We start from the raw sequence: 23,573 nt of genomic DNA on the forward strand, positions 1-23,573 counted from the left end.
AGGGGCTTTGAGGGGCTGGATTGTGAGCAGGGCACAGGCAGCAGGTGGGCACCCACCTGTGACGAGGCACTTGCTGGCGTCCCCGGTGGGCAGAGCATGGATGCGGAAGGGTGAGTAGGGGATCTCGTCGCCGCCATACTTGATGGTGATGGTGTACCGGCCGCTCATGTCTGGCAGGTAGGACACAGTGTACGTGCCATCCCCATTGTCCCGGATGTTGGCCTTCTTGGGCTTACCCTCGGGGTCCTGAGGGAGAAGCAGAGGTCAAGGCCCGCCTGTGCCTGGAGCATGACCTGGGGGGTGGGCTGCGCAGAGACTCACCAGGATCTGGACCGTGAGCAACCCCTCGCCCGCGTCCCGTGCATCGATGGTGAACTCCACAGGCAGACTGGCAGGGATCCCAGAGGCATTGAGGCCTGGGCCGCTGGCCCGCACCTTGCTGGCATCATGAGCTGGAAGGACCTTGATCTTGAAGGGGCTTGAGGAGCAGAAGGGATAAACAGTTGGCCTGGGGGGCATGGACGGGGCGGAGGGGTGATCTCATCTTAAGCCAGAGTCCTCCCCATAGACATAAACAGGAAGGGGGACTGTGGGGCAGGCAGGAGAGGCCAATTCCGAGAAGCCGATGACATTCCGAGTCTGGGGGCAGGGGCACTCTGGGACTCCCTCGACAGACCCAGGGCACTTCTCCATTCCCCAGGAAGGTGCTGTAGGAGGGTCCAGGAGGAGGCCCTGGCCCAGGCCTCCTGCACTTTTCCTAAGGGGCTAGTTTTGCTGTAAAAGCTCCTGGGGCAGGATAGCCTCAGGGCAGGGCATAGTCTGGGGAAGAGCAGGATGGGGCAGTGAGACTGGATGAGGCTGACAGCTGGGAGGGGCTCTCCCGGGGACCCCAGCAGTGACCCTGCAGTGCTGCCCTAGTAGGAGCACCCCCAGAGCTCAGTCACAGCACAGGAGCTCAGTGCTGGTCCTCACCTGCGTGGCACCTCCTGGTCTGCATACTTGACAGCTACCGTGTAGGGCCCGTCAGTGGCTGGGGTGTAGTGGACAGTGTGGGTGCCATCTCCATTATCCCGCACCTCCACAGGCTCGGCCACACCTGGGCAAGGCGCTCAGGGTCAGCAGAGTCTCCGGGCATCCTGCCCCACCTCCCTCCTCCCTGCCCCGGCCATTCTATACCTGTGGGGCCCAGCACAGCCACCTGCAGGGGCGCCCGGCCAGCTTGACTGCAGTCCACTGTGAAGGTCTGGGGGACCCGGGCCCTGACACCAGCCCCCAGCCCTGGTCCCGAGCACTTCACCTTCCCAGGGTCCACCACATCTTTCACCGGCACCCGGAATGGGCTCCCTGTGAGGAGAAGGACATCAGACCCTGCCACCAGCCCTGATGGGTCCCCCTGATGCTGAGGAGCCTTGGAGGAGGAGGCCTTCCCTGCCTTTGAAATGCCCACAGGGAAGCCAGACCAACATAGGAAAATGCCTAGGAACTTGCTAAGAAAATGCACACAAGAATAAATGAACCTGCCTGCAGACTGAGGCTGGGCAAACCTCACTCGTGTGGGTCCCAGGCCTGGAAGAGAAGGCCTTCCTAAATTAATAAACTGTGAAAACAAAATGTTTTTAAAAATGAAATGTATTTCTGACACTGTGGCTAAAATAATAAAAAGATGGGAAATTAGATAAGGGAAAATATTTCCAATTTCAGCAGTCCCAAGTCATGCAATATTTGAAGACATAACCTATCCGGGCAGCTGGGCCCACAGAGGGAAAGGGGAATTCTGCAGATGATGCGGGCAAGAAGGCCCAAGGCTGGCCTGAGCCACCAAGAGGAGTGGGCTGTGTCTGAGTTTCCAGACACACAGTGAGCGGTGGACCTGCACAGCCGATGTCTCGAGCGCCAGGCAAGGGGCTAGGAGGCCAGAGTGTGTTCCTAGGATTGACCCAGGGGGCTGTCGTATCAACCCTCACTGCCTGCCTCCTCCACGTCCTCCCTCTGGCTGGGCTCCAGCCCTGACCTGCTCTCGGCTGTCCTCTCTATGGATGTTCTCATCTAACTTCCTTCCAGTTTCCCCCTTGTGGGGTGAGCATCCTGCATCCTCCCTTGTCTTCCCTGAGACCCCGACCACTTTCTCTGCACACCTGGGATGGGCCGCCCCCCGAAGGTGATGTTGACGTCATAGTCTCCAGGGGTGAAGGGGATGTACTCCACGGTGCAGCTACCATCCTTGTTGTCCTTGCAGGACATCTTGGCTTCCGAGGGACCCTCGATGGCTAGGCCAAGGCCCCCGGTGCCGGCTCCCCTGAGAGATGACACCCCCCCATCAGCTTCATAAGAACAGTGAGTGAAGATGGGGGAGTAGCTGAATGGGGGGACAGGGAGGAAAGAGGGCAGGCCGCTGGGGACCCAGCTGAGGAGAAATGAGCCAGGGGCTGATCTGGAGTCCTGGCAGGGGGTCTGCTCCTGCCTCACCCCAGAGAGAGGATGGGGTGGGGCTGAGGTACAGACAGAGGGACGAGCAAGGAGGGCCAGGGGCTGGGAAAGGGTGGTCACAGGTTTAGGCTAGCAAAGGGGGAGGATACCTGGTCTCCACAGTGAAGCGGTTGGCCTTGTTAACCAAGCCACCCTCCAGGCCTGGCCCGAAGGCCCGGACGCGGGTGGGATCACAGCCCTCGGTGACGCCCACTCGGAAGGGGCTCTTGGGCACAGCGACCTCATCATACAGGACCTCCACCAAATGCACGCCTGGAAGCCAGCCGCAGGGGCATCAATCAGGGAGTGTGCACCCCCACCACCCCTCCTGCCCCAAGCACAATATCATCAGAGTCCAGCCCTGCCCACTTGCCCGGCCCTCCACTGGCCCTCACCCTCCTCGTAGGCGGTGTACTGTACTCGGTAGGTGCCGTCCCCATTGTCTGTCACATAAGTGTCTGTCTTGGCCCCCGAGGGGTTGAGCACGCGAGCCGTCACGTGGTTGCCGCCTGTGGCTGTTAAGGATCTTGCATCCACAGTGAACTCAGTGGTCACCTCCCGCAGGACACCTGGAGCCCAGGGATGGCATGCTCAGCAGGGGTGGGGGCAGCCTTCACACAGATGTTGCCTCTCCTCTCCCCCTCCTCTCCCTCTCCTCTCCTTCTACTCTTCCCCTCCTCTCCCCCTCCTCTCCCACTCCCCAACTCCCAGGCTGCTCCTCTGATCAGAGGCTGGGCCCTCCACCCTGCCCTGCACCTCCATGAGCTCCAGCCTCTGCCTTCACTCCCTTCTCCATGTAGTGACATTCTCTGTTCGCATGAGTCACCCACCAGGCTGTGGGCCTAGGTTTTTCATCCCTCTGCCATGCCCCATGCCTAGCTAGGGTCTGGCCCCGGCAGATGGCCCATTCCCTGACTCTTGTCTCCTGACTCTTGTCATCCTCTACCCCAAAGCTTTCCCCCTGCCCTCCTCTAGAGCACAGTTTTAGCTTTGTGCATCAGAGTACCCCTTAAGCACATGAAAGAAGAGACCTCTCCAGAAAAATGCCCAGAGGCAGGTGCAGTTTTGCCACAAGAGCAGAGGCCAGTCTCTACTCCCAGTCTTCCCCTCCACTCCTCCTCTGGGGCTTCTGGGCCAGTAAGGACTTTAGGGCTGCCCTGAGAGCCCTCCCTTCATGCCAGGTGGCTCCCCCAGCCCTCAGCTCTGCTTCCCTCCCCCACACCGAGCTCCTGCACCTGCCACTTGACCTCGCTTGGCTCCTCCTGACCACTCACCGTGTGGCTCAACACCAGGCCCTGAGACCTTGACACCACTGGTATCAACTGCAGGCTGCACGTGGACGCGGGTGGGGAATTTGGGCACCGGATGCCCGCCATACTTGATGGTAATGGTGTAGGTGCCGGGGAAGGCGGGGCTGTAGGTGATGTGGTAGGTGCCGTCCGCGTTATTGTGAATCAGCACCTCGGCCTTGACCCCGGCATCTGACAGGATCTCAATGGTCAGCTCTGCCTCGCCTGCCTCTGAGCAGTCCACAGTGAAGGTGGCTGCCTCACCGGCCTTGCCACGCTCCAGGCCCGGCCCACTGGCCCGCACCTTGCTTGGGTCAAACACGGGCCGGATGGTAGCTTTGAAGGGTGAGCCAGGGATGTGGGCTTCGGCAAACAGGATGTTGATGGTGTACTCGCCAGGCTCTGTGGGCAGGTAGCTGACAGCACATGAGCCATCACCATTGTCCTGGCATTCGATCTTGGCCTCGCAGGGGCCCTCCACGGTCAGCCCCAGGCCACCTGTGCCAGCCCCCTTGGTGTCAATGGAGAATGGTGCGGGGGTGCCTACCAGTCCACCTTTGAGACCGGGGCCGTAAGCACAGACCTAGGGGAAGAGGCAGGTGTGTGGGTTCCCTGCACCTGGCCTTCCCATCCCAGCCTTCATGGCCCCCACCCAACTCATCACCTCCAACTGTGGCTGCTACTGCAGACTGACTGCTTATAACAATTCCAGGTGATGACATGGAGGCAGAGAGATGAAGCAATTTCCCCCAGTTAGTGGACCTGGGATTCAAGCCCAGGTCTGACTCCAAGGCTAGGCTCTTAATAGCTAAGTTGTCTCCAAGGAAGGTGGTGGGGTGGGGCTGGCCTCAGCCCCACGTTCTTGGCTGTGCCCACTCCAGGCACATAAGTCCCTCTGGCCTCTGCCCCCTATGACTCTTCCATTTTCCCAACAAGTCCCCAGCTCCCAGCCCCAACCAGCTCCTATCTCCTCACCTTGGAGGGATCAGGGGGCAGAACACCCTCCACAGCAAAGGGGCTGCCGGGCACTGGGTGACCATCGTAGGTGATGTCCACCTTGTAGGGCCCCTCCTCCGGGGGCATGTAGCGCACAGCCTGGGCTTCTGCTCCACCGCCTGGCTCCAGCTTGCAGGGGATGGGCCGGCGAGAGGGCGAAGTCATCCGCACATCCAGTTGGCCTTGACCACCAGCCCCTCGCGTGTTCACAGAGAATGCTTGTTCCTGTCCCACAGCCACCTCTGCATGGAGGACAAGTGACATCATGAGGAGACTCCGGTCCACCCCACCCGAACACCCCTCACTCCCAGGATGGCTCTTGCCCCACTTACTGCTATTGAGGCCCTGAACTTTGATTTTGCTGAGGTCCAGCGGGGGTGCCACATTCACCACAAAGGGGCTCTTGGGGACAGGGTCCCCGCCGTAGGTCACTGTCACTGCCATGTTGCCCTGTTGGGTACAATGGTAGGTCAGAACTGGGTGTAAGGCATGGTCCTGCAACATCCTGGTGATGAATATGGGCTCTGAAGCTCAGATCCATCACGAGCGTGAGGGCAGGAGGCAGCGAAGACATGGAGGAGCCAGAACTGGTCCCATGGGACTGGAGGAGGGAGACCCAGAGCTCTGACAGTCCAGCCTGGCGGGGGCATGGGAGGGGCGGAGCGCACCTGCTGGACAGCGGTGTACTTGACAGTGTAGGAATAGTCATGGTTGTCTATGATCTCAAAGTCCCGCACAGCTTCGCCCTTGGCTGTCCCTGCAAACTGCACGTCCAACTTGGCCTTGCCGGCTCCCTTGGTCAGCACCGTGAAGTGGGTGGGCTTCCCAACTTCCACACCTGAGGAGCCACCCAGAGATGTGGTGAGGGCCTGGTAGCCACTTAACCCCAACCTTGAGCCAGGCCCAGCCCCTGCCCAGACACTCACCTGTGCGATTCAGCCCAGGGCCCTCGGCCTTGACTTTGCTGGCATCGTGGGATGGGTCCACCTTGATGTGGAAGGGGCTGGCGGGGATCTCCTGGATGTGGAGGAGAGGCTCAGTCAGGGCTCTCGAGGGGAACACACCCCTGCTGTGGGCTAGATGCAGCTCAGGACACACCCAGGGGACCCAGCATGGACAGGGGCAGCCTCCAAAACAGCCCCCTTTGCTTCCTCTGAGGCACCCTGCCTCACACAGGTAGGGCTCCACCATGTCTGTGGAATCATCCCTCCCTGTCCCGTGACAGCATCTCCAGCTGCCTTCTAGAGCTGGGAGGTGCACGTCACTGTGAGTACCCAGGAGCTTGGGTACCTGGTTGGCAAACAGCACCATGATGGTGTAGCGGCCCGCCCCCGGTGGCGTATACTTGACAGTGAAGGTGTCGTTGTCATTCTTGATGATGTCGAAGTCGATGTCAGCCTCTGCAGGGCCCACCACGCCGGGGGCGCACTTGATGCCAATGCTCACATCGCCTGCAGAGAGGCGGGCACCACTGTGAGTCAGGCTCAGTCCCCCAACCCAACTCACCCCTGCCCCCCTCCCAGACCCACCCCTTCCGGCTGGGCGCACCTTGCCCCGCCTCGCTGCAGTCCACGGTGAAGTAGGTGGGCTCGTTGGCCTTGAGGCCGGTCTTCTCCACACCGGGGCCATACACCTTCACCCGCTCGGGGTGGCTGCCCTCGCCCACGTTCACCTGCGGGAGGGGTCACAGCTCAGCACAGTGCCCTCCCTCAAGGCTCATCCTCCTGCCCAGCGCACCCGGCCTAGCCTCAGTGGCACCAGCCCAAGCCTCAGTCCCAGCCTGAGCCCAGGGACAACAGGGACTCCAGCGAGGCATCCGCCCTCCCTCAGGGACCCCTGGTGGTGGGCACGGGGCAGACTGGGAGGACGCACCCGGAAGGGGCTCTTGGGCACGTTTACGCCTCCCCAGGAGATGATGATGGTGTGCTTAATGGGCTTGGTGGGCACGTAGGAGCAGCGGAAGGTGCCATCGCCATTGGGGATCACCTTGATGTCGATGGGACAGCCGTCCGCGTCCTGTGGGCATCACGCAAGCAAAGTTCATAGCTGTGGCCTCTGCAGAGCGCCCTCTGCTGGCCACAGGTGAACCCAGCGCCTCCTTTTCCACTGCCAAAGCACAGGCACTCCCACCCCCACACCAGTTATGAGGCCACCAGAGCCCAGGGCCACATGCTCTGGCGGCCAGAGCCCACCCTGGGAGCCTGGAGGCCTGGCTCAAGGCCATCTGTATGGCTTGCTCTCCCAGCCTAGGTTTCCTCAACTCTGAAATGTGTTGGACAGGAAGAGTGTGGACTAAATTTATGTTCCTAAAACTGAATCATGAGCTGTTCAAAGAAGAATCACCAGTCTTAGATTCTCAAGAATATGTTCATTAACCTCTAGGAGTCAATGGACACCAGTCTGAGAAACTGACTTGGAAAACCAATGTCTTATTCAATGAAACAATCTTTCAATTACAAATTAGCACAAAAATGACTCTTTGGTAAAATACGTTTTTAGGTTATCATCATTAAGAAAACACAAAATTTGGCCCGCCGTGGTGGCTCACGCCTGTAATCCCAGCACTTTGGGAGGCCGAGGGGGGCGGATCATGAGGTCAGGAGGCCGAGACCATCCTGGTCTCTACTAAAAAACACACAAAAGATTAGCCGGGTGTGGTGGCGGCACCTGTAATCCCAGCTACTTGGGAGGCTGAGGCAGGAGAATGGCATGAACCTGGGGGTCGGAGCTTGCAGTGAGCAGAGATTGTGCCCCTGCACTCCAGCCTGGGCAACAGAGCAAGACTCCATCTCAAAAAAAAAAAGAAAAAGAAAACACAAAATTTAAAATTTTCCAGGGTACTGATGGGCCCATGAGTATCAGTCCTGCCTGATCTAGTGTGATGCTGTCATTTCCTGCCGGGAGGTCTCTGCCTCTGGCCTGGCTCTGCTTGCCAGGGTCCCTGCCATAGGTAGTTAGGACAGCAGAGACTGGATAATGACCTACCTGGGCATAGAGCTTCAGGTCTCCCTTGCCAGCTGCACGGGCATCAATGGTGAACTCAGCGGGCTTGTCCACGATGCAGCCTGTAGGCTCCAGGCCAGGCCCAAAGGCCTTCACCTGTGTGGAGGGAAGAAGGCTGGGTTGGGGACGGGAGGAGAACCAGCTTGCCCCACCCCCGGGGCAGGTGTATGTAATCTGGGACCATACCTTATCCGGGAAGCAGTCAGGTGGGGCGGGCAAGATGTGGGCAATGAAGGGTGAGTCTCGGATGTCCTCGTCGTCACAGATGACGTGCACAGCGTACTCCCCAGGCTCCGTGGGCCAGTACCGCACATCGCAGGAGCCATCCCCCTTGTCATCACATTCGATCTTGGCTTGTGAGGGCCCCTCGATGGAGAAGCCTGGGGCGAGGTCGGGGAGGCTCAGAGGGTCCAGCATCAGGTAAGACCCTTCCGTCTCCCAGTTCCCCTCTGGCCACCTCATGTCCCATCTCCCTGCTCACCCCAGCGCTCCCCAGCATGCTCACTGCACCCATTACCCACAGTGTCCCCTGCTGCCCTCCCCCACAGCACTCCCTCCTCCTGCCCCTCAGCCACTTACCCAGTGTCCCCACCTCGGTGCCAATGGCTTCCACCACAAAGTCAGCTGACTTGCCCACCTGGCCAGTCTCCAAACCAGGACCCCAGGCCCGGACCTTTTGCACTCCTGCCTCTGGGCTCACCTGTACCTCAAAGGGGCTGAGTAGAGAGGGAGCTGGTGTCTACTCCAGGAAGTGACCCCCGAGGTCCCCCTCCATCTCCCCTCAAACTCCCCCGCAGCCCACTGCCCTTCGTCCCTCCCTGTGATGGCCTAGACAGGACAGCATGGGGGGGCGCAAGGTACTTACCTGCGAGGGATGGCGTAGCCGCCCCACGTGATGGTCACCACATATTTCCCAGGCACCACCGGATAGTATTCGCACTCGAACACACCGTCCCCAGCCTCCCGCACCTTCACCGGCTCCTCTGTGCCCTCTGAGGAGATGGGGGCAAGGTGTGGGGGAAGATGGCAGATCAATAGCCTCGAAGTCCCAGCTCCTCAATCCCCTCACGGAGCATGGGGACCCCGACCCAGCCCGAGGGCAGTGCTCTAGTGAGCAGTGCTGCAACTCAGGGCAGGGACCACTTGTCATCCCTGTACATAACACCCCGTATAGCACTTAGGGTGGAGAGAATCATTCCTGGCTTGCAGACCGAGAAACTGAGGCAGAGAGGAGACAATGTGCCTGAGATTCTGGGGTGCCTCTGGTCACTGTGGAGCTGTGGTCCGGGCTGTCACTGCCCTCTGGGAGTCAGAACCACTGGCCATACTTCCCTCCTGATCCCCCAGCCTCACCCTCATGACCCTGGGCTCTGGCACTCACTTGGCCCCTTGACTGTGACCTTGAGCTCCCCGCTGCCAGCACCCTTGGTAAACACCTTGAAGTCAGCCACCTCTTTCACACGAACACCCTTGGGCTGCAGGCCTCGCCCAGAGGCACGGCAGGCATTGGGGTTACAGGCTAGAGAAGGAAGAGAAAGGAGGTTGGGGGTGCTGAGGGGCCTTGGACTACTAGCCCCCACCTCCCTGTGCACAGTCCTTCTAACCCCTCCCAGGCACAAGCAGTGGCCCACAGCCCTGCTCTGGAGCCCTTTGTGCCCCCAACACAACCGGGGCTGCTGGGCTGGAGCTGGTACAGGCCCCAGATCAGGCAGGTTACAAGAAAGCTTCCGAGCCAGTGCCACTGGGGAAATGCATGGCAGAGCCTGGGCTGAGAGTGGGCTCAGAGAGACAGGGAAGGCTCCTTTACCCACCCCAAGGCCATCCATCTAGAGCCCTCTGGGCCTCTCAGAGAACCAAAGCAACCTTAGGATCTAAGTCATGCCACAAAACATCCAGCAACGCCACGGAACAAGAGCCACTTCATAGAACTCGAAGCCTGCCATAGAACACAGGCAACTTATGGACATCAGCCTACCACAGACTGGCCAGTGGCAATGAGCTCAGGCCTTGCCATGGAACACAGGCAAAGGAATAGGAATCTCAGCCTGCCACAGAATCCAGAAAAATGGCATGGAACCCACAGGTGCTACGAAACAGGCAACGACACGTATTCCAGGACTGCCATGACCATGGGCAAAGGCACTGCCCCAGGGGTCCCACAGAACACAGGCAGAGCTCAGAGCCCAGATTTCACCACAGAAATCACCAGGCAAGTGGCAAAGACACTAGACCTGCCACAGAACACAGACAATGGCATGGAACCTGGGGCCTGCCACAGGATGCCATGGAAGTGGGGCGATTCGACACTGCCCGGGCCATGCCACACAGCGCAGGTGAGGCCAGTCAGCTACGGCCATGCCTGGCCCCGCCTCCACTGGAAAGCATTAACGTGGCACCACTCTCTTGGCCTGGTGGACGATGGGCACTGAGTGTAGGGAGAGAACAAGTGGGGCAGTCACCACCCGAGGGCCTGGTGTGCGGACAGTGCTCCCCAGATATGCCCCCACCCGTACGGCCCCGTCACTTCCGCTCAGCCCTCCCAGTGTGGCACGTGTTCTGGGACCCTCCACTGTGGCCTCCCAGCCCTGCTTTTAGGGACTCCAGCCACCTTGGGGGTAGGGTGGAGGACTCAGGGAGGGGGTCTCTGCAGAGCCCCACCCCAGCTCTTCCTCTTGCCCCTTGCAAGCCTCAGCCAGCCGTGCCCCTCTGCCCCATGGACTTAGTGCTTCATGTCCCCCCAGTCCTCAGGACCAGAACTTGGTGGCAATTCTCTGCATCCTGGCTTTGGTGAGGGCTTACCGTGGGGACCGGTGAAGGGCCCTTACCTTCTGACACGTGGACAGGGAAGGGACTGCGGGTGATGGGGGCACCCGCAAAGGACACATGTACGGTGTGTGGCCCCTCCATGACAGGTCTGTATGTGCAGCGGAACGTGCTGTCACCCTTGTCCTCCAGGGCGACCTCCACTGTGTCCCGCCGGCCCTGTGGGTCCACGATCACCACAGCAACATCGCCAGTGCCGGCCCCTGCCGAAAACAGAGGCTGTCAGCACCCACTCTGGACACACAGCTGCCCCAGTGCCTTCACCCTGAGGCTGCCCACCCTCTGGCTGGCATCCCTGCCCCAGCCCCACCTCCCACAGCCCCACACGGTCAGGGGCTTTCCGCCTACACCCCTCTGGGGCCCGTCCTACCCGCAGTGTAGATGTCAAAGTAGGTGGGTTTGTTGGCCACATTGCCCACAGGTTCCAGGCCAGGACCACGGGCTGACACCTTGTTGGCATCTCCCAGGGCCATGCCCACGTTCACCTCAAAGGGACTGCGTTCAATGTTCTGGCCAGCAAAGAGCACGGTCACCTAGGGGTCAGAGGTCAAAGGTTAGCTTCTAGGGGAGAGCAGTCCTGAGGGGGGCAGAGGGGCACAGCCACACCAAGGAGGGTGAGAGGAGGGCAGCTGGGGCTCTGGGCAGGGGCGAAGTGCAGGCTGAGAGAGGGGTCCATGCAGCCGGAGCCAAGGATGTGAAGAGCAGGGCAGGCAGGGGGGCCTAGAGGGAGATACCTTGTGTAATCCGGCGACCTTGGGCACATAGGAGACAGCGTAGGTGCGGTCTTTGTCATTGTTGGGAACCACCTTGGCCTATTGGGAAGGAAAAAGATTGGAAGCCTCTCCAATGACCATAGTCTCTCCTGACCACATAATGCCTTATGCACCCCAGCCCCACTTAGCCCCCAGAGTGACACCTTCCCCAGACTGCACAGCACAGTGTGTGGCTCTAGCAGTCACCTCCAGGCCATTCCTGTTGTTGGCCCCACGCTCTCTGGTTCCAATCCCAAGCGAATCCCTCTTCCCCAGCCTCTGCATACCTCCTCGGTGTGGCCTTCGGGGTCTTCGATGTAGACCAGCACCTCGCCCACGCCTGCGTCCACCGTCTGCACGGCGAAGTGGGCAGGCTGCAGCACGGTGTTGCCCTGTGGCTCGATGCCTGCAGGGTAGGAGCAGAGCCCGGGTTACTCAGCGAGAGCTGACATGTGCCCAGCTGCCCAGGAGGGCTGCCAGGGGCTCACACGTACCAGGCCCATAGGCGATGGCTTTCTTGGGGTTCAGCTGCTTGGATCGAACAGGGGCGCCGGGTTTGAGCTTGGCCTTGGGGAACTGGGACAGATATGTCATAACAGAATGCTCATCCACGTTGGGGTCCACGATCTCCTCAGGGGCAATGACCTGCGATGGAAGGGAGTGATTTCACATGGTGTCCTCTTTTTCCCAGCAGCCCCAATCTCCCCCTGCACCCTGGTCAGGTAAACTTACAGAACCAACCTCTGCCCCTGCCCCCTGCCCCCCGCCTCCCCATCTGTGCAGGTACCTGGGGCACCCCAAGCCAGTCGTCGGCCTGCTGCATGGCCTCTCGGGCGTTCTCCACGGGCTGGTTGGGATCCCAGGCCTCCCAGTCGGGGCAGAGACCTGGAGAGGTGATGGAGGGAGACAATGGTGAGGGGCAGCCAGCTGGCCAGGATGCAGGGCATTTGTTCACCCAACACCCTCGGAGGCTGTGGCTTCACACCCCTTCCCACCAGCTCTAGGCCTTGACCAGCCAGGTTCCTGCTGATCCCATCAGCTGCGAGGCCCCTCACCATGTAGGAGCACGACAGCCCTCCCCACCACCAACAATGAGGCCTTTCTGCCCTGGCTGACGCAGCCTGGCACCAGCCCTGCTGGCCAGCCTCCTGCCTGCCCAGGCCCCAGCTCAGACCTTGAACCCCAAACCCTGGGAGGGTACCCCCTCTCAGATATCTCTCGCCTCATTCAGCTTTCTCAGGGGTGGGCAGAGGAGGTCAGAGTGCTTGTCCCACTTACGCCCCTGACCCGTTCCTAGAAGGCTTCCTCACGGCTGTCCTGAAGCCCTAGATCTCCAAACACTTTCCATACCAGTCTTAGGGTATAAGACTCCCTATTCCTTCTAACTGCTCACTTGGGGAAACTGAGGCATTAAAGGGCCTGTGGGGAGAGAATGACTTCTCCTCTGCTGTCCTCAGGAGCCCCGCCCTCCTAACAGGAAGGATGCTGAGGCAGCCCCAGATCATTCCTGTGAAGGCTGGAGGTGAGGGGGCACTTGGTTCAGGCCAGAACTGGAGGAGGGGGACGGCACACCGTTTCGGGGAGGGGGCTGGCGCAAAGCTGGAATCCATGACTGGCTGGAACAGCTGAGCTCACTGCTGGCAGCCACACCAGTTATGGGCCATGGCTCAGCAGCTGGGAATGCTTCCCAGGAGGCTGTGCCCCCGCCTCCCACCCCCTGCTCCCCAGCTGACCCCAGGGTGGAGGAAGATTCTCCCAAGGCGCTGTGACTCCAGGAGAAAACCTATCTTTTCAGGAGGTGAGGGGCAGAAAGGGAGCTGTCCATGGGGTATGCTCTAGCCAGTGATGCCTCAGTTTTTTCATGGCTCCTGAGCTGCCCTCACTTGACCAGGCCAGGACCTACGTGGAGAAGGGGCAAGGCTGGGTGACCTGCCACCAGGCAGTGCCCCACTGGCCTCATCCCACATCATCCTGAGCCTCAACCCCTTCTCAAAGCCATCCCAGGGTCTCCCAGAGAAAAGCCTTCTCTGGATCTAACTCCTGGTCTTGCTACAAGTCCCAGTCACCACACTGCCTCTCTCTCAGCTCAGCAGGAATAGTGCCTCATGGCACAGTAAAGAATTCATGGGGCAGGGAGTCCAGGCCCTAGGCTCTAGGTGGTTCTGCCACGGATAAGCTGTGTGATCTTGGATAAGTCACCAGCCCTCTCTGGGCCATGGTGTCCTTGTCTGTAAAATAAGGGGTTTTAAACCTCTCCCTGCCTCTGTGGAATCTGGCACACTCATCAGGTAGGGCCTGCTGCCAACCAGCAGACAGTCTCAGCTGAAGGAGGACAAACCCTGCAGGGGATCCTGGCCCCCAGGCCCTAGGGTGCATTCTGACAACCATGTGCCTTGGCAGCCCCAGCTTGTCCCCTCTGTCTTTGGGAGCTAAGGGCTCCATGCTGTGCTCGCTGGCCCACTCACCAGGGGCACAGTTGTCCACTAGGGCGCCCAGAGCTTTGCCATCCTGCCAGTCACGGTTGAAGTTGGTGATGGGCAGCTGGGGCACCTTGTTCTGGATCCAGCCGAGCAGTCGCTGCTTGGGTGTCTGTTTGCGGGCGTCCTCATCATCTTCATCCTCCCACATGGGCATGGAGATGGAGTAGTGCAGGATCAGCGTCCAGATCAGGCCAAGGATCAGCTTCAGGTTCCCATCCACGATGGCCTTGCTGTCTGCAGAGGGGAGGGCACAGACAGGCTCAGGGGCGCCTCACCCTCCACTGCCCCAGAGCACCCTCCCTCATCTGCGCAGCTCCTCGGGCCAGAGCCCCGGGGTCAGGCCTCTAGTCTCTGCCTACCTGACCCTCTCCCTCCTGAGAGGCCCCACTCAGATGCCAAGTCCTTTATGGGGCCCTTCCGGTCAGATGGCTGCTTCTCTGTGTTCCTGTGGTTCCAGAAGGTACCCTCACCTCAGCTACAGCAAGTGAGTCTGCCTCCTGTTTATGTAATTACCTGGTTTCTGTCTGGCCTTGTGGGATTGTAAGGCTCCCAGGGCAGAGCCTTTTTGTTTTGTTAACAGTTCTACTGAGCTATGATTGACATAGAGCAAACTGCACAGGCTAGATAATGAAGTTTGAGAAGCTTTGACACTATGGATATCTCACGAAGCCGTCACCACAGATCGAGAATAACGAAGGTACCATCCATCACTCCCCAAAGTTTCCTTGCACACACCCCTTTGTGAGCCCTCCCTCCTGCCATCCTTGTCCTTCTATCCCAAGCAACAACTGATCTGCTCTCTGTCACGATAGATTACTTTATATTTCCTAGAGTGTTATATAAATGGAATCACACAGTATATACTCTTTTTTTTGGTCTAGTTTCTTTCATTCTAGACACTAGATTTTATCTTTCTACAATGAAGGTCTTAAACATAGTAAGGTCTCAATAAATATTAGTTGAATGAATGAATATTTTAAGAACTGAAATTGGAGCGGAGTAGGACGAGTTTCCACTCACACTCTACCCCGAATGCCACAAAGGGCTTTAGAAACCAAGGGGTTCCGATAGTGGGGCAGGGGTGGGTGGGTGGGGTCTAGTACATTCTCGCTTAAGTCTTGAAAGTCATGTTGTCAAAGGCTGGGGGCCAGAGGGACTCCAGCCTCAGGAGCTGACACACTCCACCCATCACCTCCTTTGAGGAATCCTTTGAGCCAGAACTGGTTCCTCAAGATTTGGGGGGGCCTAGATCCCACCTAACAATCAGAAAGAAATATCCAGAAGCCTGGGGCGGCCTAGCACATAGACAGATCTTTGGAATTCAGCTTACTTGTAAAGGGCAATGAAGTTCTGAAATCTATCAGCTTCCCAAAGCACTGCTTTCAGGAGGCTGGAAGCGGGTGGAGGACTCAGTCTTGTTTACTGATGTTGCCCGAGAGATGGGAGAGGGTGGAGTGGAGGCTTCCCCTTACACATCTTCTCCCCTCCACCCTTCCCCACATCTTGGGGAGAGTGTTAGGAGACCAAGAGCCTGGGAAATCCAGGGCATCCCCTGCCTCACTCCCACCTGCCATGGGAGGGGTGCCTCAGTCTCCCTGTCCCTCTGGCTGGGGCTCTGGCCTCCTGGGCTCCCCCACCCTGTCACTGATTCATCCTTCCTTCCCCAGCAGCTCCCCAGCCCGCCCCCTTCCCCTGGCTCCACTGCAGCACAATGGTTTGGCAGCTTTCAGATTCCATGACACACTCACTCCCTGCCTCCCGGTGCTTTCTCTCAAACACACAGGCTCCAACACTTTCACACAGTCTGGATGCCCCAGTGCCCCCAGTCTCTCACAACCCCGACAGACTCCAAAGCTCACATGCCCAGAAGTACTTCTTGCAAACTGGAGCCAGACCCCTGGGCAGGAAGCCTTGAGGTTGCAGGGGTTGGAGGGGGTGTGTATATGGGGAGGGTGGTCATTCATACTTGCTGGAGAGGGAGGTTTCTCCCCAGCAACTGGCCCTGGGCCAGACAGCAACCGGTCCAGGCTTGGGGCAGGAGAAGGGCAGTGAGGCCCCAAGTCCCACTCTGGAAGCAATGACCTCCCTCTCTCTCCTCCCTCTTGGAGGCCAGGCAGAGGAAAGGAGCTCAGCGCCACCAGGGCCCACCAAACCACTTCTCCATCTGCCTAGGGATACCCCTAAAGGAGTGGGAGGAGCCAGACAGCTAGTTCCTGAGGCCACCCCAGGCCTCAAACGAAGGGGGAGGAGAGGGATGGGCCTAGGGAGGTGCTGGGACAGCTGCTGCCCCCTCCAGCCCCTCCCTCGGTTGTTGGCTCCAGGAGAAGGAATAGCAACTGGGGAACAGCTGCCGGACAGAGCTGCCTCATAGGCCTCTTTGTTCGGAGGGGTCAAGGGGCAATGGGGGCCCAGGACAAGGTGGTGGGGATATGAAGGGCACAGCTCCTTTAGCCTGGGCTCAGGGCCCCTTCTTCAGGTGGACTTGGATCCCAGCTGTTACTCCAGACCCCGACTTCCTTCTAGAAAGAGAAGTGGGGAGTCTTTCTGACGCCCCCTGAGGTGCCCAGACTCTCGATTTCAGTGCTGAGACAACACTCAGAAGGAGGCCCCGTGGATCGCCCCTTCCCACCACTAAATGGAGTAGGGGAGCGAGCAGAAGCAGGATGCCCCCTCCTTGTGGGCAGCCCCTTTGGACCTCTGCCGGTCGCTGCCAGTGTCCCCTCCCCTCCAGCCTCAGCCTGGGGCCGGCAGCTGAATTGCTGACAGCTTATCTCATCAGTGCAAGTGAGCCACTTGGCCCAAATGAGGACTGCCTCCCCTTCCTCCCAGCGGGAACCAGGGAGCTTCCCTCCCACCCTCAAACCAGCTTTTGCTTCTTCCCCTCAGCTCTAAGCTGGCCCCTCCTCCACAGAGCCAAGGGGGCTGGAGCCAGGCACTGCCACGGGGGAGGGGAGAGGTGTGCTCATGAAGGACTAGGCCTGGAGAGGGGCCGGGAGCCCCTGCAGACTGGAAGGGAGGGGAAGGCTGAGTGGTTTCCTACATGTCTTGCAGAGGCCTCCCACTCTTCCCCAAGACCCCACCTGGGACAGTCAGTCCTGCCTTTCAAACCCCAGTCTGCTGAGGATGCCGGCCCAGGACTGACTCCTCTCTGACCCCTCAGCCTCCATCACGTAGCCCTCAGCCTCACTACACACTCCAGGCCCCCTCCCCCACCCCCTGCCCTCAGCCTTGTCCTTCTGGAAAGCTCAGAGACATCTGCTGTGTCACGGAGGCAGGGCTATTTCCAGGCCAGGCCAGGCGGGTGGGGTGGGGGGGCAGTATAGGGGTAGGAGGGGGTAAGGGCTAGGGAGGGGACTGGATGGGGCAAAGGGCCCCGGGCTGACCTCAGCTGCTATATCAGGAGGCCTAGAGATCACCCCAAGGGAGAGTGGGGCTGACAGAGAAATCTCAGGGAACATCCAGTGTGGGGCCCACCTGGCCCGCCATGAAACTCCTCTCGTGGGGCCGTGGGGTGTACCGTCCAAGAACCCCATCCTGCAAATCCCAGCACGGTTCTTAAGAGCTCTCCACAGGGGTGGGGGGGTCTTCCTCAGGCCCCCCAGCCTCAGGGATGACTGCAGGACTCTGAGGGCAGGACAGCCTCCTGCCACTCCAAGCCCACCCTTGGCGTCTTTGCTCCCAAGACTGGAGTGTCTCCCTGCCCCCACCCTGCACTACACACCTTCCAAATCTGGTTACACTCAATGACTTCCTCCCTTCCACAGGCCTTCCCCTCCCTCTCCGCAGCCCAGACCGTTAGCTGCAGCCAATCCCGGGGTAGGGGATGGGCTGGGGCAGGGCCTGGACTTGCGGAAGCCCCCTCCGCAGCAGGCTGAAGCAGGAGGAGGACAGTCAGGGGTTAAATCTCCCCGCGCTCGCTCAGTGCCTTTTTAGGTTTCTGAGGCTGGGCCCTGCCTGTCCTGGCCCCTGGGCCTGAACCCAGCTGCTGAGCACATGCACGAAGAGGGCCTCCCGCGCCAGCTCCCCTCGGCCCCAGAGCCCGCAGACGCGGGCAGTTGTTGGGACCTGTCTTCAGCTCTCTCCTGGCCCGCGAAGGGGTTGTGAAGCTGGGGAGCCACTTGTTTTGTTGGGGACCCCCAGTAATCAGTGACAGGCACAGGTTCTGTCCTCCCAAGTGTGTGCTAGGGTTGCCCGATGGAAGGAAAGGGGACAGTGAGCGGAGACGGGCTGTGGGAGTGTGCATGGCGAGGCGGCAGCTGAAAGGCACGCAAACCCTAAGGCCTGGACTCCCCGGGGCACCCAGGGAGTGCTCGCTGTCCCCAGAGGGATGTGCAGACAGTGCCCGTGGCCCGCGTCGGTGGGTGGGAGGGCCGGGGCCAGGGTCTTCTCTCTGTACCAGGGGGGTGCCCTCTGCCCTGTCGCTCAGCTCCTCGAGCGCCCACCCCGCACCTGTGTCCCCTGCCCCATGGGGCGACCCTATCCCTGACGCGCCCGTGCCCTCGCCCCCCGCACTGACCTATGGACACAAGCTTGATGTGCTCGCGCTCCAGGAACTCGAGGGCCACGGACACGTTCTCCAGCTTCATTTGGCGAAAGTTGGGGCGCGGGTGGAACTTGCGGTACATGCGCTTCTGGCTGAGCACCTCCAGCAGCGCGATGAGCCGGAGCCCGTCGCTGAGGTCGCGCTGCAGGTCGGTCAGGCGCTTGCCCACGCACTTGAGGTGCTCGTTGCACCAGCGCGTGAATGTGTTCTGCTGGATCTTCTTCCACGGCGCGTCCTCCGCCAGGTCCTTCTCCGTGGACGGCATCTCGTCCGTCTCGTCGCCCAGGCCGAGGCCGGCGTCTGAGTAGCCGCTGTTGTTCATCATGCTGGCGCGGTCTGGGGGTGCGGCCGGGGCTAGGGCCGGGGTTGGGGCTGTCGGGGGCTGTAGGGCGCTGTCGGGGCGCGACCACGGAACTCGCTGCGCTGCGCTGCGCTCCTCTCCAACTTCTCTCGCGCCGGGGCTGGCGGGGCTCGGCGGGGCTCAGCTGGGCTCCTAGGTGCTCGGCCGCTCTCTGGCTCTCTCTCCCTCTGGGGGCGGAGCGGTGCTCGGGAAGTGCGGGCTAGGCCGGGGCGGGGGGTTTAAGAAGCCCCCGGGCCGCCGCCCCCCCGCCGCGCCCGCGGCCCCCGGGTCCACGTCAGAGCGCCGGCCTCCCAGGAATGCCGCCCGGCCCGCGGGTGGGGGCCGCGCCGCGCAGGACGCCCCGCCCCCGCCGCCCCTCCCCCGCGCCGCCCAAGCAGCGGGACAGGGTTGAGGGTGCCCACCCCCTGGGCCCCCGGTGCCGCCGCGCTGGAAGATGGCGAGGGAGGGCCGACAGTTCTCCATCCATACCCAACACACCAAACTGTCAGGAATGAAATATGCTCCCTCCACACCTCGCACGGGCTAAAGAGGTAAATGGGGAAACTGAGGCCAGTGATTAGGGCAAAACCCACTGATCTGGTGTTGACAGAATTTTCTAGACTAGTTGGTGGCAGGCTGTTGATACGACCTGCGAGGGCTGTCTCCTAGCCCAGGGCATTGTCCACCTGTGGACAGGGAAGGGAAGTGTGTGTGCTTGTGCAGAGACGGCCTGAGAGGAAGCAGGGACCTTGCCCAGGCCAATGAAGGAGAATCGTGCGGGGGGTGGGGGTGGGGACTTCCCAGCCATTGCTTGAATTTACAAATAGAAAAGCCTCATGTGGGGCCCAAATCCAGAGTCCCAGGAGTAAAACTGGGCCCCCTGCCCCTGACTCAGTGTCCCTGTCAGCAGCCCGTTTGGCCTCATCACCTCAGAATGAAGCTGAGCTCAGGGAAAGGGCACCCAGTGACTCACACTGTGTGTCTCCCTCCCCCAAGTCTGACTCAACTGAGGTGGTAAGAGGGGAAGGAGAGACTCTTCCCCCATAGTGCCAGGGAGCCCCCTGGGCAACGTGCCCATCTGGGCCATGGGGCAGATCCTGCCAGGGAAAGGGTGGGTCAGCCAGGCTGAAACAGGGAGAGCCCCAGCCAGAGCAGCCAGAGGGAAACGTGACCAGGCAGGTGGGCAGGGCCAGGGTCAGAGTGGTCAGGGAGAGCCCAAGAGAGCCAGCTGGGATGCCCAGGTAAAGCTGTACTCAGGGCAAGCCAAAAGCTGGAGGCCTGGGGAATAGAACAGTAGGGAAACTGAGGCACCCAAACAGACCCTCTGGCCTGGGGTGAGGAGAAAGAGCTAGAGAACGTATTTCTTTTTCTTTTCTTTACTTTTTTTTTTTTTTGAGATGGAGTTTCACTCTTGTTACCCAGGCTGGAGTGCAATGGCATGATCTCTGCTCACCACAACCTCTGCCTCCCAGGTTCAAGCGATTCTCCTGCCTCAGCCTCCTGAGTAGCTAGGATTACAGGCATGCGCCACCACACCCAACTAATTTTGTATCTTTAGTAGAAACGGAGTTTCTCCATGTTGGTCAGGCTGGTCTAAAACTCGCAACCTCAGGTGATCCGCCCACCTCAGTCTCCCAAGGTGCTGGGATTACAGGCATGAGCCACCGTGCCCAGCCTAGAGAATGTATTTCTATAAGGAGAAGATCCATTCTGCAACTCTGTAGCATACATGCAGCCATATCTCCCAGTTCCCCCTTTTGCAAGCCATGTGTCCTCAGCTTTCCCATCCTTCTAGACCCAGTTAGTCGAGCTGAGCTGGGTAGGAGGCCATATCTGAGCCTGAGAAGTTTCTTCAAGCCAGGGAACGGTCTGGGCCCTTTTAGGCACATCATTATATCTAATTCCTTTTCTACCCCTAGACCTGGTATAAAGGACGGGATAGTGAGCATCTTTGGGGGCTAATTCCCCCAAGGGCCAATGAGGGCACCCCCTGTTATGGAGCTGAGGAAAAAGTTTCAGGGTTCTGTGGGGGGCAATGCTTATGATGACAGGGGTCTATGAATAATTTCTTTCTCTTCTCATTGAATGAAATTGCCTGGTCCTTAGGTAGGGAGGGGGATGAGTAGAGAAGGGACCAGAAAGGTCCCTTCTGTGCGTGGCTGGGGGTGGGGGGAGCTCTGGGGACCCTGATAGTGACAGGCGAGGTATAAATAGCCTGGGCCCTGCGGCTCATGTTCTGTCGGCTGCCTGTGACGAGGTGCTCAGGAATTCCACTCTCCTGTTGGCAACCCCTTCTCTCTATCTCTAGAACTCTCATTCTCCCCAAGCCACCTTCAACTCTTGGCTAAATCCACCCGTCAGGCACCAGTGCTGTCCATACACTTGAGAGGCTGAGCTCTGCTGTGGAGAGAGGCCCGGCTCCTAGGACACACAGCTGGGCCTCACAGGGGAACTGTGTATATACAAAGGCCGACTTCTGACAGCCAACCTGAGGTGCCAGGGGCTCAGGGTTCAGCAGTGCTGCCTCTGAAACCCTGGTGAGTAAACTGAGGCACAGATCTGAGAAAGGATGCATTCCTCTTTGAGCTGCTGGGAAGGAGAAAGGGTTAAGGTGAGTTTGCTTGGAGTTGACAGCCCCTTTACAGACCCTAATAGTCCACAGTCCTGTTTCGCAGGCATTATCTGAGGTCCCCCAGCCAACTAAGCGCCTCTGTTCAGGTGGGAGAGGCTGGAGGAAGCTAGGGAGGGGAGAAGGAACTCCCAGTGTAGCTTCCCTTGCTTTCCCTCTGACTCATGAGCTCGCTCCAGGGGAGGTCAGTGTGCGGGCTCCAGGGGAGGTCAGTGTGCGGGCCCCAGGGGATCAAGTGAATGGTTGGCAGAGGAGGGTGCAGAGTGCCAAGGGATGATTCCCGTCACCCCCCCTCCAACCCCCGCAACTGTCCTCAGAAACCTGAGCCTGTTGCTCTCCAGGATAAATCGGGGCCTGACTCAGGCCCCAGCATCCAGTGACAATCAGCCTGACCCAGGCGCGGGCTGGTGACTCAGCCCTCAATATAGCCCATGAGCCCAGGCCCCCAGCCTGGCCAGCCAGGCTGGAACAGACCGTGCACAATGCTGGGCCTCGGCCTGCCAAGTAGGGCCCCCTCCCTGAGGAGCGCTGACATGCTCCTCCCTAAGCCAGGCAGGGGCACACAGGGGCTTACAAGGGGTTTCATCAGCTGAGTATCTGGGCAGTGCTGGCTGGGGCCACAGGCCGTTTATAGCCCCCTGACTCACCACCCGCTGACCTATCTCAGGAGACCAGGTTGCCTGGCTCTTCACCTGGTCCTGCCTCTGCCATTGAGGGGCTCTATTCATTAGCCACCAATATTGGCCATATTTATCTTGGGCTGAGCTGAATCCAAGTGAGCGGGTAAAATGAGCCATGTTTGAAAATACTGTTTTTCTGGAACCAGGGATATTTCCACAGTCACCTGTGATGATACTGGGCTGGCCAGGTCACAGCAGGCACTTTCAGTGATACTGATACTGACTGTGGCACTGACCCAGTTGCCAGGGACAGTGTGGTAGAGTGGAATGATCCATGGGCTGAATTCCAGCCTCTCTACTTCTAGCTATATAACCTTGGGCAAGTAATGTAACTCTTTTGGGCCTGTTTTCTCATTTTTTTGGTTTTTTTAATGTGTGAAAATGGAAGGAAATCACAAGAAAGATGATTAGCATGGTGCCTGGCATCTAATAGGTGATCCAAAACAGTTAGTTTGCTTCCTCTGATTATCTTAGAGACCAAGGGGTTCTGGTGAGAGAGGCCTTCCCCTGCAGCTCTGTGTCCACATCCCCGTGGGACCACTGCCTGGATCTCCAGGTTGTTCCCCTCTCCCCTTCCCTGCAACCCAATATTCCCTCTGCCACAACCAGAACTGGCAGTACCTGTCATCTTTAGAATCACCCACCCTGCCCCAAAAGCAGCTGGTCCTTGACAGGAGTGGCAGCGGGTGGCTACTCTACCTCTTGACCTGGAAAGGGAAACCAGAGAGGGCTGTACTGTAGGCAGCTTGCAGAAAGGAGGCAGTTATGCAGAGGGCAGCAGTGGGGAGAGATGGAGGCTCCTGAAGGTGCTTTGAGTCCCTGGTTCTAGAACACCTAGACCCAGGTGCATGCCTGCCTGTGGCTTCCAAGGCATACCCCTCCAGGCTTAAGATCAATCCTTTTTTTTTTTTTTTTTTTTTTTTTTTGGTATAAATTTAAAGGGTACAAGTGCAGTTTTGATACATGGATATATTGTTTAGTGTGAAGTCTGGGCTTCTAGTGTAACATCACCCAAATAATGTACATTGTACCCATTAAGTAATTTCTCATTCCTCCCCTCACCCCACCCCCACCACTTCAAAGTCTCCAGTGTCCATCAGTTCACGTTCTATGTCCCTGTGTACACATTATACACATTTTTTAACTCCATTTTTTTTTTTTTTTAAAGAAGGAGTCTTGCTCTGTCACCTAGGCTGGAGTGCAGTGGCGTGATCTCGGTTCACTGCAACCTCCGCCTCCCAGGTTCAAGCGATTCTCCTGCCTCAGCCTCCCGAGTAGCTGGGATTACAGGCGCCTGCCACCACGCCCGGCTAATTTTTGTATTTTTAGTAGAGACAGGATTTCCCCATGTTGGCCAGGCTTGTCTTGAACTCCTGACCTTGTGATCCGCCCGCCTCGGCCTCTCAAAGTGCTGGGATTACAGGCGTGAGCCACTGCGCCCGACCTTAACTCCACTTATAAGTGAGAACATCCTACTGCGTTTTTTTAAGCTAGCTTAAGTGAATGTTTCACATTCAGCAGAAAAGATTCCTCTTCAATACACCTGGGTAACAGTGTATTATTAAAACAAGG

At 58.9% G+C, this 23,573-nt stretch overlaps 1 protein-coding gene across 2 annotated transcripts in view; it reads right to left on the reverse strand.

Annotated features, from left to right (window-relative positions):
- The window catches only part of FLNC (filamin C), a 29,382-nt gene extending 10,430 nt beyond the window's left edge, over positions 1-18,952 (reverse strand). Inside the window, exons 1-28 of one of the 2 annotated variants that reach the window (XM_030933001.1) lie at positions 18,326-18,952; positions 13,795-14,043; positions 12,117-12,214; positions 11,824-11,974; positions 11,617-11,735; positions 11,312-11,389; positions 10,948-11,110; positions 10,580-10,780; positions 9,136-9,273; positions 8,620-8,746; positions 8,334-8,470; positions 7,941-8,134; positions 7,737-7,850; positions 6,624-6,767; positions 6,300-6,423; positions 6,042-6,202; positions 5,678-5,768; positions 5,420-5,589; positions 5,084-5,201; positions 4,731-4,993; positions 3,741-4,338; positions 2,862-3,035; positions 2,577-2,739; positions 2,136-2,296; positions 1,177-1,344; positions 973-1,096; positions 322-478; positions 57-246 (exon numbers count right to left, since the gene is read on the reverse strand). In XM_030933001.1, the coding sequence (XP_030788861.1) occupies positions 57-246; positions 322-478; positions 973-1,096; positions 1,177-1,344; positions 2,136-2,296; positions 2,577-2,739; positions 2,862-3,035; positions 3,741-4,338; positions 4,731-4,993; positions 5,084-5,201; positions 5,420-5,589; positions 5,678-5,768; positions 6,042-6,202; positions 6,300-6,423; positions 6,624-6,767; positions 7,737-7,850; positions 7,941-8,134; positions 8,334-8,470; positions 8,620-8,746; positions 9,136-9,273; positions 10,580-10,780; positions 10,948-11,110; positions 11,312-11,389; positions 11,617-11,735; positions 11,824-11,974; positions 12,117-12,214; positions 13,795-14,043; positions 18,326-18,677 (4,927 nt within the window). In that variant the 5' untranslated portion in view covers positions 18,678-18,952. The remainder of the gene's footprint in view (positions 1-56; positions 247-321; positions 479-972; positions 1,097-1,176; positions 1,345-2,135; positions 2,297-2,576; positions 2,740-2,861; positions 3,036-3,740; positions 4,339-4,730; positions 4,994-5,083; positions 5,202-5,419; positions 5,590-5,677; positions 5,769-6,041; positions 6,203-6,299; positions 6,424-6,623; positions 6,768-7,736; positions 7,851-7,940; positions 8,135-8,333; positions 8,471-8,619; positions 8,747-9,135; positions 9,274-10,579; positions 10,781-10,947; positions 11,111-11,311; positions 11,390-11,616; positions 11,736-11,823; positions 11,975-12,116; positions 12,215-13,794; positions 14,044-18,325) is intronic. The other variant, XM_030933002.1, reaches the window with a different exon arrangement.
- Between the last annotated feature and the right edge of the window lie 4,621 nt (positions 18,953-23,573).

Source organism: Rhinopithecus roxellana, chromosome 6 (assembly GCF_007565055.1).
Source record: "Rhinopithecus roxellana isolate Shanxi Qingling chromosome 6, ASM756505v1, whole genome shotgun sequence".
Classification (NCBI taxonomy): domain Eukaryota; kingdom Metazoa; phylum Chordata; class Mammalia; order Primates; family Cercopithecidae; genus Rhinopithecus; species Rhinopithecus roxellana.